The sequence below is a fragment of the Hippocampus comes genome, unplaced genomic scaffold (genome assembly GCF_001891065.2).
Source record: "Hippocampus comes isolate QL1 unplaced genomic scaffold, H_comes_QL1_v1.1 scaffold261, whole genome shotgun sequence".
In the NCBI taxonomy this organism is placed as follows: Eukaryota; Metazoa; Chordata; class Actinopteri; order Syngnathiformes; family Syngnathidae; genus Hippocampus; species Hippocampus comes.
Window position 1 is genome coordinate 6,279,227 of NW_017805824.1, and position 14,312 is coordinate 6,293,538.

General features: G+C 40.9%; 1 protein-coding gene across 1 annotated transcript; it reads right to left on the bottom strand.

Moving 5' to 3' along the window:
* Positions 1 to 2,407: 2,407 nt before the first annotated feature.
* LOC109525777 (mucin-15) lies at positions 2,408 to 12,234 on the bottom strand. Its single transcript, XM_019886547.1, has 4 exons — positions 12,079 to 12,234; positions 8,746 to 9,566; positions 4,827 to 4,997; positions 2,408 to 4,383 (listed from the first exon to the last, which is right to left on the bottom strand). The coding sequence occupies exons 2-4, from the start codon at positions 9,545 to 9,547 to the stop codon at positions 4,262 to 4,264; spliced, it is 1,095 nt and encodes a 364-aa protein (XP_019742106.1). The 5' UTR covers positions 9,548 to 9,566; positions 12,079 to 12,234; the 3' UTR covers positions 2,408 to 4,261.
* Between the last annotated feature and the right edge of the window lie 2,078 nt (positions 12,235 to 14,312).

Genomic DNA, 14,312 nt, shown 5'->3' on the forward strand with positions numbered 1-14,312 from the left:
CATCACAATGCAGAGGTCGTGGGTTCAATTCTGGACCCTGGCCTTCCTCTGTCGAGATTACATGTTCTCCCCATGCCTGTGTAGGTTTTCTCCGGGTACTCCGGTTTCCGCCCACATTTCAAAAACATGTACGGTTGGTTAATTGAACACTCTAAATTGTCTCTAGGTGTGAGTATGAACGTTTGTCTTTGTGTGCCTGGCAAATGGATGGCATCCATCCATCCTTATGTGCTGGAGCCTATCTCAGCTGGTCAGGGGTGTCAGGGGACACCCCGAACTGCTTGCCAGCCAATCACAGGGCACACAAGAAAAACAACCAAAGCACATTCTATTGACTTGTTGAGTCCAAATATTGTCCTAAAGGTTCATCTTATTAAAACAAATATTATTTTGGTTCTTGATGTTGAACTCATTTTGGTATCAAAGGCTGAAAATTGAATTTAGCTGTTAAAATGTTTGACATGACCTCAATTTAGATAGTAATCATTTAATTCCATTCAAATTTATTTAACTCCGCTGGAGGAGAAAATTAACCTGTCCAAACCCTCGAATGTAATATTAACATTTACGAGCAGGGATGTGTTGTCACTTAATTGATTTCAGCATCCTACCAAATTTGTTCATCCTCAACATCCTACCAAATTTGTTCATCCTCAACTGCTGAGCTGCTACGTGGATCAAAATAAACTTGGGAACAGAAAATTAACTGGTTTGGATGTGCTATTTCCTGAATGAATCAAACATGTGAAAATATGGCCAAGCGAGCGTTGAAGAAGCATGAAGTCAGTTCAGGTCCTTGACCCAGTCTATTTACAGCACATTCTGAAACCTTTGTTTTGTTTTGTTTTTAAATTGTAAAGTTAACAAGTGTCTGCAAATCCATTCAGAGTGTGATTCTGTTGGGTTAACATATTATTTTGTAAGTCACCGATGATGTCATTTAACCTGAGTTCCATTCATCCAGCGTAGGTTTGGTTCCTATTCCGTGAAAGTGCAAATGTGAATGGTTGTCTATATGTGCACTATGTCTGACTCCAGGCTTTGGTTTTGTGCAGTTCGGAACTTCCGAGGTCAAACACGATCTACTCTGGGATGTTGATTGACTACCTGACTGACTGTTGACTTGATTTTTTTGTTTTTTGACAAATATGTAATATGTGTTCATTCTTTATTTATGCTATCAAAAAAAGAAAACCACATGGTCCCTGCTTGTGGATATTCTCATTCGTCGAAATCATTTCATTTTCAGGGCATTGAATCAATCACAACTGGACTGCTTTGTCTGTCTACGAAGACGTTTCACCTCTCATCCGAATAGGCTTCATCAGTTCATGCAAAAGACTTGGGTTAGGACCTGTGGGTGTTTGCCTGAAGGCTCCTCTGTGTGTATTGAAATCTAGGTCCACGAAGAAACAACCTCAATTTATTTTGACCTATAGTTCTGGATTTTGAATAAGGAAAATAAGTAAATGCAAATGATCATACAAACAATACGTACTGTATCGTCACAGGTGGCGTTGACTATTTACAAAGCATTCAAACTGAACATTGACATGCATTAGGCTTGGGAACATGGAGACAAGTAACAATCATCCAAAACTTCAATCATTGATATGCTGTGCAGAATACACATCAATATAGTTTTTTTTCACAGTGCCGCACCCCATTACAGTGGCGTAAAGTGCTTCTTTGATTGATTGTTGTCAAAATTTTGGACAAATTAGAACAATGCTGACCTGTCACAAATGAATTTAATTAAAAAAAAAAAAAGTTCCATACCCCTTGGTTATTGGTGGATGTTCTAACAAAAACTGTGGTGCATATCAATCAAAATCAAACCACATTGATTGCTAGTCTAGTACTGTATACAAAAAAAAAAAAAAAGATGTGACAAAATGCTTTTATTTTTTATTTGGAATTATAAAATATTGTTTGACGGGCTATCAAAAAGCTACACAACAACCATTATTCGCCCCAAGTATATCAAAATATATTCAGATTAGCGATACTTGCTGAAGGTTGTCACTCAAAGTCAAAGAAAGCTCATGAGAAGAATAGCAATGACATTGAAAAAAAGTTTGAAACTACTGTGCATTTCACGATCTCTGCTTGGTATGCTGCAGGGGAATGCGGCGTAAGTCTCTGAGGTGCACCACATCACTGTATAAAAAAAAAAGTCATCTCTCTGTTTGGACACGTAGAGGTCACAGAATTTAAGAAGATAATATTGCTGCAGCTATCATACAACCAAGTATTTAACTTCATGGAATACCAAAACTTGTGACTGTGAATACAACAGACACTTGAAATATTAGTTTCTTTGATTGCCATTCCTACTTAGATTGACTACCCACTGTCCTCAGCATGCCAAAACAAACACATGTAACATGACTGGCTTCTTATTCTATTTTGTTAAGGCAGCAATGGTATATTGTTCCAGCATAGTTATAAACACAGTGCACATATTTTCTCATTTTGATTTGGATGTCTGCAACAAGTTCCAAAAAAGCTGGGGCAGGGGTAACAAAAAGACTGGAAAAGTTGATGAATGTAAAAAAAAAAAAAAACAACAACAACAACAAAAAAAAAACATGTTTGGAACATTCCACAGGTGAACAGGTTAATGGGAAACAGGCAAGTGTCATTCTCGAAAGGCTCCGAGCAAATAGTCCAGCAGTTTAAGAATGTTTGTCACTATTCAATTGCAAGGAATTTCGGGATTTCATATGCTTTGGTCAATAACGTCATCAAAAGAGAAGAAAGTCTGGAGAAATCTGTGCACAAATGCACAAGGCCAAAAACCAACTTAATGCCCGTGACCTTCGATTCTCCAGGTGGCACGGCATGAAAAACTGGCATCGTTGTGTTTAGAATCCATAAAAAAAATATAATAATACAAATAAAAACGAAGCCACATATCAACAACACACAAAAATGCATCTTTCTGAGCCCAAGCTCATCTGAGATAGAAAGTGAAAAAGTGTTCTGTGGTCTGACGAGTCCAAATGTCAAATTGTTTTTGGAAACTATGGACTTCGTGTCCTCCAAGCGAAAGAAGAAAAGGACCATCTGGAATGTTATTAGCAGAAACCTCAAAAGCGAGCATCTGTGATGATGTGGAATGCTGTAAAGGCACCATGAATGCTTAAAGGTACATTCCTGTTTCACCCAAGCAACGTCTTTTTAAAGAACGCCCCTGCTGATTGCAGCAAGGCAATGCCGAGCTCCTCTCTGCATGTTACAACAGCAGGACTCCGTCATACAAAGAGTGTGAGTACTTGACTGGAGTGAAGATCTGCCTCCCACTGAAAATGTGTGGCGCGTTAGGAAGTGCAAAATATGACAGCGGACACCCCCGACTGTTGAGCAACTGAAGTTGGACATCAAACAAGAATGGGAAAGAAGAGCAGTTACGAAGCTTCATCAATGAATCTTCTCAGCTCCCAAATGCTTATTGAGTGTTCATGTTCGAAAGGTGAGGTAACGCACTGTCCCAGCTTTTTTGGGGGGAACGTGTTGCAAAATAAAGTTAATCAGTTTCAACATTTAATGCCTTGTCTTTTCAGTGTATTCAACTGATTATAGGTTGAAAAGGATTTGCAGATGATAGTTTTCTGTTTTTACTTTGTTTTTTTTACAACTTACAAATTCAAATGGTAATATAGGCCTAACATTTGTTCATCTATTTATCTATTTTCTATGCGGGTGAGCTGGACCTTCTCCCAGATGACTTTGGGCGAGAGGCAAGGTACACACTGGAAACTCAGCTCAGTCGCATGGCACAATTAGAGAAACAACCATTTTACTCACATTCAAAGCTATGGACAATGTCGATTCCTCAATTAACCTATCATGCATGGTTTTGGAAAGTGGGAGGAAGCCGGGGCACTCGGGAAACACAGTATTATGGTGTAATTTACAAAAGTATATTACTTTTGGCAACAGGTATAAATGAAAAAGAATATTGGCGATTAAAACTCATTAATTGTCACTGACATATATTTTTGTCTTTTCAAAATCCAGACATTCCAGCTGTGTATTTATATATTTGTTTAAATCTTTTGACGTGATAGGGTAAAGGAGGGTCTGCAAATGTCAGGCAGTGAACGAATATTAAAAACATGGCGATTCCAACCCAAGTAGAGTTCATGGTGGCACACAGTTGATCGAAAATGTCTCCAACAGAAAGTTAATATGGTAGTGTCATTCACCAAACGTTCAAATGTTTTTCCCAGGAGAGTTGAGTGGTCCATGTGTCTTTCTACTTTGTCTGGCGCCCAGGAATGTTGGCCATTTGAATGTTGTCTCCATGTAGTCCCTGGTTGTAATAACCCGAACGGCCGAAATTCAGATCCAAAGGTTCACTGTTGTCCAATCTCAGAACTGGAAAATAAATATTTTAAATATTTACAAATGAAGTGGCCATAATTAAAATTTCTCCTCCCTAAATCAACATTTGCTATTTCAAATTGTAACACCGTCCAATCCACTACTAAAGTGACTCCGTTATGAGCAACCAACATACTTTCTGCCCACCACCAGCAGTGTGTAGGCTACAACTCGGGAGACTTGATGCCTGGTTTTATCAGCGGCTCTGTTTTATCTCTTTATTTATTTGAATCTGTGGCTCAAAATTACAAAAAAATACCAATACCAATAACACTACAAAAAGTTCTTGTACTATACAGAACTGCTACTTCCTGTGTACCGGTATTTTTTAATGAACATCATTCCATGTCATATATGCGTTGGTGTGATACCCGAATTTAACCTTTTGGGAATATTAAATGATTTATTGTATCGGATCTTATGGTATCTTATCTTACCGGGGTCAGAGGGAAAGTCCTCAACCAGTTTCCTGTGTGAGAAACCTTTGAGGTGTCGTCTCTTCAAGACGACGTATGCCACCAGTCCCACGATGGACACCACCACAGCTGTTCCTAATACAGCCCCCCATGCTTCATTCCGTTTGTTCCTGCTGCTCTCGGATGACAAACCTTCAGAATGAGATAAGGAATGACGGGTTAGAAGGAGGGAAGCAAAGCAGATTTTATATCGAATTGAGAAAAAAAAATGGCACCTGCTTAATTTGTTCCACTTTCGCGCCATTTCCACACGACTGCATTAAATGGGGTTAATTAAACGCCATGACGCGATTCATTCTGTTTGATCATATTTAAGCGTATGTAGATACTGTTGAGCTGCAAGCAGAATATCAACCTTGCTCTCCGAACAGTGGCAACTTTGTTACTCGTATTGAATATTAACGATGACTGTTTCTTTCACAACACAGCATACACGGCAGAGAACTTTGACAGGCCATCCCTTGTCCCTTTGATAAGCTCATTTGTAATCCAATCCAACCAGGTGACTACTAAAGAGAAAATCAACAGCTTGATTTCCGTCGCCTCCAGTGCTGCCTCCTGTCACCTCTTCAGTGTCTCTAAGATGTACATCACAGTTTACCTCAGCAGTGTGTCGTAAACCTGTCCCTTCATTGTAACAGACACCCTTCTATCACATAACACACCTGACACAATCCTCCACCATTTCCAATGCGCCTTGTGTATGGTCATTACGGTAATATGTCAACCTCCAAAATGGCTCCTTGCTAGAGACATGCTTACAACGCAGAGTTCAAACTTAAGGCGATCGGTTTCGCAGTTGAACACGGAAATAGAGTGGTGGCAAGAGAGTTCAACGTTCAACGAGTCAATGTTATAACTTGCTGTTGCTTAAGTGAAGTGTGTCGCTGCTTTATTAAATAAGTTTTACTGACATCTGATCGTCGCTATATAAATCAGGGTGTAGTGTAGTGAAGTGTTCTGTTGGCATTTCCTTGGTAGCTCCATCTAGTGGATGCATTGTAGATTGCGTCTTATAAAGCGGTCCGTCCAATATATGAAAAAAATTACAAAATAGGCCATTCATTGAAGGTGGGCCTCATGATCCAGTGCACCTTTTAGTGCGGAAAGTACGGTATATTTTACATTACTTTGGGTAGTCTTTATTTCTCTACTTTCCAGTGCCTGACTCCCTCCCCTTCTAAATGTTCCTCCAGCTGGTCCCAGTTTCCGGTTTCCACCAGTGCCTTGTTGGTTCAGGGTGCTGATGGGCAGGGATTCTATTGCATGATATTCTTCGGATGGATGCTCAGAATTTTTTGGCAAAGTGTTTATGCAAGATGCCCTTTCCGTTCCATTTAGGAGCATTTGGAAGTTAGGTCCAGGCTTGAGTGATCAGCGACTAGTCCGCACTCTGGACTGTAGGCATTCAGTCCATGTGAAACCGTCTGCCAGTCAAACACAGAGTAGGTCCAGGTTGGGCAATCTCAACATCTACAAAATTAGACTAGTGAGTTGAACACTGGTGTGTACTTTGCATTGCTGAGTTGGTCCTGATGCACACAACGTTCACACTGCCATCTTTAACTCAGGGGCAAAAGTGATTTAGTAACTGTTTAGTCCCAACCTTCCTGGACAATAATTGTATGCAGTGACCAACTGCGACAAGACCAGCGGAGACCACTTCCCTGGAAACATCGACCTGTTGTGCTTCAGTTAATCAAATGGACTAGCATGCTGTTTAACCTCAAATTGTATCGTGTCATATGATGTGATTAACATTGCCCACCGTCCATCCATTTCAGCCTGGCCATTTCGGAAAGGGGATCCATCCATCTCTCATCCTTTCTCAAGGTTTCTTTCTTTTTTTTTTCCCCCGTACTGAGTTTTTTTCACAGTTTGTCCCTGAAGGTTTAGACAAAGGGATGTAATTGATCTTTGTAAAAATGTGGGCTTGTAAAGCCCTTTGAGACTCTTTTGTGACCTGAGCTCAGATGTCTCAAACGTTAATACTTTCTGCTGCATGACAAAAATCAAAAAAAGATCTATGGCCTGATGTTTTTTACCAGCTGAGATGTCATGCAGAGCTTCCAAAGCACAGCTCCTTAATGGGTCGACCGAGATGCCTTTTTATATGTATCCAGCCCTATTTTTTGACGCTTGTAATTCTATGGGCACAACTTTTACAAAGTTTTTCTCAGAGCCTTTGGGGTCAATACATGCCATATACAGGTATAATGTACTGTAAATACAATGACCATTTAAGATAAGATAAGATAAGAAAACCTTTATTTGTCCCACATTGGGGAAATTTGCAACAGTAAAAATTTGATGGCTTTGTGTGTGAAAGGCAGGTTTAACAGTGAGTGGAGACCGAACCTCGAGGAAGAAAGTCAAGGCACTGCAACTGCTTGAACTCAGAATGGTTTATGTCCTGTTTTTATCCATGTATTTAACCTATTCCACTTTCATGTCTTCATGACGCCCTCTTCAGAAGCAATTAGTTTTCATTTTCATGTGTGCATTTGAAATGTCAAAATTCAACAATATTGTTTAAATATGATTCGATTGTACTTTTTACAATTTGATACCACAGTCAGTTATCAATACAAATATCATTTTAACTCATCTTACGCACCTGTGTACATGCAGAACAGGTATGTTTGAACTCCAGCTCATTCGTTCGTCCCCCAACTCCCCCCCCCCCCCGATAACAGTGGATCATTGTTCCTGCTGAGTAAGAAGTTATAAAAGGACCCTTCAGGCAAAGTAGGCAGCTGAAACCCAAGCCCAAGCTTTTTCTTTGGAAAGAAGGGATGTTTGTCCTCAGCCTGTGAAAATCTCAATTAATGGAGGTCGGTGAAAATGGGCAACAGTGATATCTTCTCTATGCTTTTCAACAATGAGTTTAGAGTTACTGGCAAACACATTGCCTAAAACTGATCTTCCGAGGATTATATCCCTGTTAAATTCCCCTATTTCTGCTTTAGTCTGTAATACCTAAATCAGGGATGGGCAATTTAAATGCTGGAGGGAGGCACAATTTTTCACACATAGGGCCACGCACCTCCTAACAAGATGTATGCCTATAATGCCATTTTAAATATGGACAAAATACATGCATTGTGTTTTTAATACAATTCATTTTTCAACATACATTCCTCAATGTGTGTATTAAAAAAAATCAACCCAGTGCAAAGTGATCTCTTGCATGAATATTAACATTCAAGCATGGCACAAACTGCTAAATAAGATAAACCAACATTAAGTGTAAGAACTTGCATTGTTTCCACAATATATATATATATATATATATATATATATACACACACACACACACACACACACACACACACACACACACACACACACTCATTTTGTAGTGTAAACCAGCATAAGACACAACTAAGCCATGTCTGTTATCTAGTGGTGAATAGCGATACGACAACTTAAAACTACAATCGATTCATATTTACAGTTCGTCACCCACAAATTTACAGATTTTTTTTTCTCAGTATTTTGAAATATTTCGTTTTTTTACGTTATTTCATTTTCTATTTCCCCTATGTAATGGACGTTTATCAGCCTTTTTTGGAGATTTTTTTTTCTTTGCAGGGTTGAAAAAAAAGTTTTTGTTTTTTTTTTTTGGTCTGTTTGTTTTTGCCTACCCCAAACCTACAATATTGAATAATCTTTATGGCCCTACTCCAATATAATATTGATGCTACAAACACAAGCTATGAACTATGTCCATTCACACACATTTCATTTTATTCCAATCTGGTATCATATTTTATAATATTTTCTATTGTTTTTAGTGACCTCAGACAAAATATGTTTGGGGACAAAAAAAAAAAAAAATCAAGGTGCAACAGAAGGACAGCTAAAAATGCAACTCTACCTGCGTCTGAGCTGCTCCCTGAAGATGCCTGTTTATCTGCCAAGTTGCCTCTTGGTGTTTTCGTAGCAACGGTTGTCTCACTGGTGGCTTCTGGAGACAACGTGTTTGGTGATGAAAATGTTGCCGATGTTGTGTTCATCTTTGTTGCTGCTGTGGTTGTCACATTTTTGTTGTTCGAGTCTGTCACGTTGGTTGACTCTGCTTTCTCTCCTGATGTTGTTGTCTTTGCTGCTGTTGCTTTGTTTGTTGTTGTGTTTTCATTTAAATCACGACTCTCTGGTGCCAAAGTGGTGGTGTTGCCTATATCGCTGTGATCAACAAAACCAGGAGATATTGTTGAGTTTTGAACGAGCGGATCATCATCAATGTTCGCAGGGGGTGTGGTTGAATTAACAAACTCTGCAGTTCTGGTGATGTTGCTTTGATTCAACTCTGTGTTTGTGGCGTTTGTTTTCCCATCCGACATTTCAGGTTGCACTGTTGAGGCATTGGGGGCTGTGGGAGGCTCGGTAGGTATGGCAACATCCACATCATCTGATGCTTCATTTTCACGCTGCTCCAGCCGGTCCCCATTATTCTCTTCAGTCAATGCTCCACTGCTGAAATTGTTGCTTGCTTCCATACCAGACACGTTACCTTCCTGCCCATTTTCTCCTTCCTCTTCAGTAAAAAGGTTTTCCTGACGCAACCAATCTTTATCAAATGTGTGCGCTGGAGAATCCGATACATTTTGTAGCGTTACCAAGTAAAAAGCCTGAAGAAATAGCAGCAGGTGTATTGTGATAATGAAATACCGTTCCATATCTTCCTTATGGTATCCCCTAAAACACACAACAGATCATTTCTATAATTACAAAACAAAGCAATTAGACAAATGCACAGCTGCTTTAAACTTCAGAACAAGAGTTCCATTTCCTCGTACCATTATCCAGAACCAGCATTTGCCCTGAGAATAGGGTGAAACATAACCAAATTGTTTTCACAAATACAGTATCTCAAGTTAAGACACTGCCATTTGGTTTTCGTGGAGTTCAGGCCTGCCTCTCAAATATAAAATTACTGACTTGCTTGCTTAGACTTACTTACTTGCTTACTTACTTACAGTAATTCTAGTATTTATTGCTACTGTTAATCATATTAGTCTGTAAACAGTGGCATGCAATATTGTGCATGCAGCAATATAGGTTTGAGGTTATGGCAACCAAATCCGGCAATATTGAGTTTCGGGGTTTTCTGGTTGCTGTATTGATGTACTGGTAATCCACCCCTGCATTATCTGAACCGCTTTATCCTCAAGAGGGTCGCGGCGGGCGCCGGAGCCTATCCCAGCTGTCTTCGGGCAGTAGGCAGGGGACACCCTGAACTGGTTGCCAGCCAATCGCACGACACACACAGACAAACAACAACCATTACCATTCACAACCACACCTAAGGACAATTTGGAGTGATCAATCAACCTCCCGTGCATGTTTTTGGAATGTGGGGGCAAACCTGAGAGTACCCCGAGAACAGGACATACAACCTCCACACAGGTGGGACCGGGCTCTGAATCAAACCCATGACATGTGCACTCTGACCTGTCGACCACCATGCCGCCCATGTTTCGTCCGATCGACAAAATACAGGTTTTCCCCTTTAAAGTACTCCCCCTGGAGTCTAATGCAGATATATAAGTTATTGTTGTCATGCTGAAGCAGCCACAAGTTGTCCTGACGCAACTCTCATCTCTTCTCGTACACTGCAAACCCCACAGGATCTCTTTGTAGACGTGCTGGTTGATTCTTAGGCACACATCGAAAGGAAAAACTCTTAGTTTACTGTCTGTTTCAAATAGGTCTTTACTGACACCAGTGCTGGAACTTTTCCGACTCACCTCATATTTCCTATCAAGCTTCAGTGAAATAACACATTTAGAGAAGAACAAAACTAAAGATGCCGTTTGTTGGCAAAGACATGACAGTCTTTCTTTTATCGACTTAGTTTGTTTCTTCGCAAGTGGTGGGTTGCTCACGGTTCCTAAAACCTCAATAAAGCTGCTCAAATTTGCTGACAATACAACAGAAGAAAAGCCAATACTCATGAGATACGGTGAAGAGGCTTTCTGTTAGGAAAATATTCAGTGAATGCTAACTGGCTTCATTTAAACTGGTTGTCACATTTTATGGCAGGCCGCCCTTCCATACATCCATTTTCTATACTACTTTTCTTCATTCGGTTTGGAATTTGTGTTGGAGCCTATCCTAGCTGCATTTAGCAAAGACGAATGGCACACCCTGAATTGGGCCCATTATAGTCCCGCCCATCCAAATGACAATATTAATACATTTTGTCAGAGTTTTTCCTTGCCTGGATGGGGGTCTAGACCAGGGGATGTCATTTATTTTTGTGGACTGTGGGCCTGTGGATAGCTTTGAGACACTTTTGTGATCATCATCATGTCTCGTCGCACCAAAACCTCACCCGTTGTAAAACTATATTATTTGCGTCCTTAACAGGGAAGTCAACCCAAAAATATTCCTTAGAAAAACAGTTTGTATGCGCCCCCACAAGTCTAAACACAGCATTCTGATTAATATGACATTTGTGGAATATGAACTAAGCATATAAATCCACCTGCTTTGATCAGAGGTAGGAACGTCAGTCATCCTTCGGTCAATATTTCAAGCCTGTAAATATTGGCTCCCAAAATGAAACTAACTTGACTGAAAAATCTAGAACTATAATAAACTTGGTGGCATTCGAGCACCGAACCTCGGATGTGAACCAGATATGCTAAGTACTGTCCATCGTGCTGTCCTTGAACCATTTTTTTTTCTCTCAAATGAGTCCACGTTCACAAAATACCGAACAACGTATAAGATGTAAGTCCACCAAGTCAGGAGGTGTGAAACGGCACAATTTGGGACAGTTTGATTGAAATGTATTTGTTTTTGCTCTTATAAATAATGCCTTCAGCTCATTTCCCTTTTCTAAATATGTTTGCAGTGATTTGATTGCAGCTTTCTTAAATACCTCGCCATGCTGCTCAGTGCTCCTCAAAAAGTTACGTCTAAGGTTGCAAATACAAAAAAAAAGAATAATTACCACATTGTGCATAACCCGTCTATTCTACGTTGGTGTACTGTGCAGTACTCAATTCTAAAATGTCTCTGTATGAGGACGTTTGAAATTCAGTTGTTGCGGATTGTTTTGGGTTCCTCTTTGAAATAATGACTCAGATCTTACTCCATGATATATTTAACAGAAGCGTGTCCATTGATCTTACACTTTTGACATTTAGCTTGTTCTGCCTGGACAATGAGAAAAATCAAACCTTCCCCAGTAAATCCTTACCTTATTCTCAGGCTCTTTCAGAGGAGAACAGGTGCTCGAGCAACAATTATCTGCACTGAGTGATCAGCCCAAATGATTCAGCAGTCACCCTGCGAGAGGAGGGAGCACTCACGCAGGGAACAACCTGCTGAACCTGCTTCCGCACCTCTCAACGAGAGTGACACACCCGCACCTGAATCCAGTCCTAAGCACCAATAGCATCGGCATACATACATAAGTGGACACAGACAGCTTCATAGGTGTGACAGAAGTGTTAAATGTCAAGTTTGTATTTACATTACTTGGTTGGATCCATTTCCCGGTTTCCAAGCCATAACTCTGTAAATTCCCCCAAGTGGGTGGAGCTTCTGGCTACAGGTCCCCCCCCCCTCCCTGCCCCCGAGTCTTTTCTTCCCCAATCGAGGCAGTGGAAGCAGCTACTGTCGTCATAGCAACACAAAGGTGCCGGACAGGCTCAGGTTTCATCCTTACACCTTTGTGCCTGGTGTGTATCGGTCTACTCAGTGACGCGTCACTTTGTGAACTATGAGTGTCAAATGAACCGTGATTGTTGTTGTTTCAGTTGCGATATCTGCGTCATGATGTGCTTGAAATGAGATTCCAGTGCTTGAGACAAGCGCATGAATTGGCACTCAAGGATGCTGTTCTTTTGTGAAAAAGAAGGCAGTTGGATACCTTGTATTTTTTAGAAATGAACGGCTCAAAAAGCAGAGCAGAGCAGTGGATATATCAAAGATGTATATCATTGCTGTTTTCCTTGCTGCACAAATAGCCACAGTACTTTCACAAACAAAGACACCACTCCCTGGGTGGAGCCGCTTGCATGAAATGTGAAATATGATATGATGAGGTCAAGCACAATCACAACAGGACAAGCATACAACCTCTGCTACCCTGATCCGGGAATGAAAGTCACTGAGGGAGCAGACATGGTTGGAACCTTACTTAGGTCATTTACAACTTCGGGTTTTTGTGCATAGAACAAATACAGTACATCACAGGGAATGATCAGATGGAATTTACTGAGATAGTCCACAGGTCAAGCTTAAGGCCAGCCAGCCAAATCTGCCACCGAAAAATAATGAATGCTGTACCAAATGCTAAACGTAGCGTCAATTCTGTTTAATGCCGACTATAGGAGTGTACCCCAATTTTGAGCCATCAGACGTGTCACAGACAGATGTAGTGTCTCCTAGCCGAATTTGAGGTGTCTTGACACACCGTAGCCTATCTGGTGTGACATACTCAACGACAAAGTCAAGCATGTCCAAACCGCCCTCTCCCCACAACCCAGGAACAGGTCTGTCCTCTGTTTTTCACTTTTTTTTTTGCCTTTTCTGAACAAAAAACAAACACACAAGCACATCATGCCACCTGCTCTTTCCGCCTCCCCAACAGACCTGCACTAATGGGCTGAATCTTGACGGAGGCATGCAATGAGTGGATAGGGTCTGGTTGGTGATGGATTTGGAGTGTGATATCTCGCCCGAATCTGGACACAGAATGTTATTTATCTGGTAGCCTGACAAAAAAGTAGTAAGGTTTGAAAAGCCCTTCAATCAAACATGTTAAAGCACACTAGTTGTCATGATTCTGTTTGTGACCAACAGGTGGCACTGGAGGGCTCCCCCTGCAGCTGCACACCTGTTGGTCGTTATGTAATCAGTAGTAGAAAAGGACTCCCGTCCGACCACTCGTGGTCGGGTCGTTGGTTGTTTGTTTGTATCTGTCATGTTTGTTTGTCTGTCAAGTCTCAGTCATGTTCCGATCATGGTTAGTTTTTGCTTCAGTGATGATTTTGTTTGCTACTTTGGATTCTTTTTGTTTTCAGGACTTTGTTGAGAATTTAGTTTTCTCTGTGTTTTAATACAATCTGTCAAGTACACCCTGCTCCTCCTTCTTGCCTGCTTTTTGGGGTCCACCACCACCTCGCAACGTGACACTAGTGGTGGTTTTAGATTGGAATTTTACTTTGATTTGCGATTGGTTAGCACGCCGACCTCACAGTGCAGAGCTGCAGGCTTCACTTCCGGCTCCAGCCTTCCTGTGTGTAGTTTGCATGTTCCCCCCATGCCTGTGTGGGTTTTCTCCGGATACTCCAGTTTCCTCCCACATTCCCCAAACATGCATGGCAAGTTAATGGAACACTCCAAATTGTCCCTAGGTCTGATTCTGAGCGTGAATGGTTGTTTTTCCATTTGTGCCCTGCGACTGGGTGGCAACCAGTTCAGAGT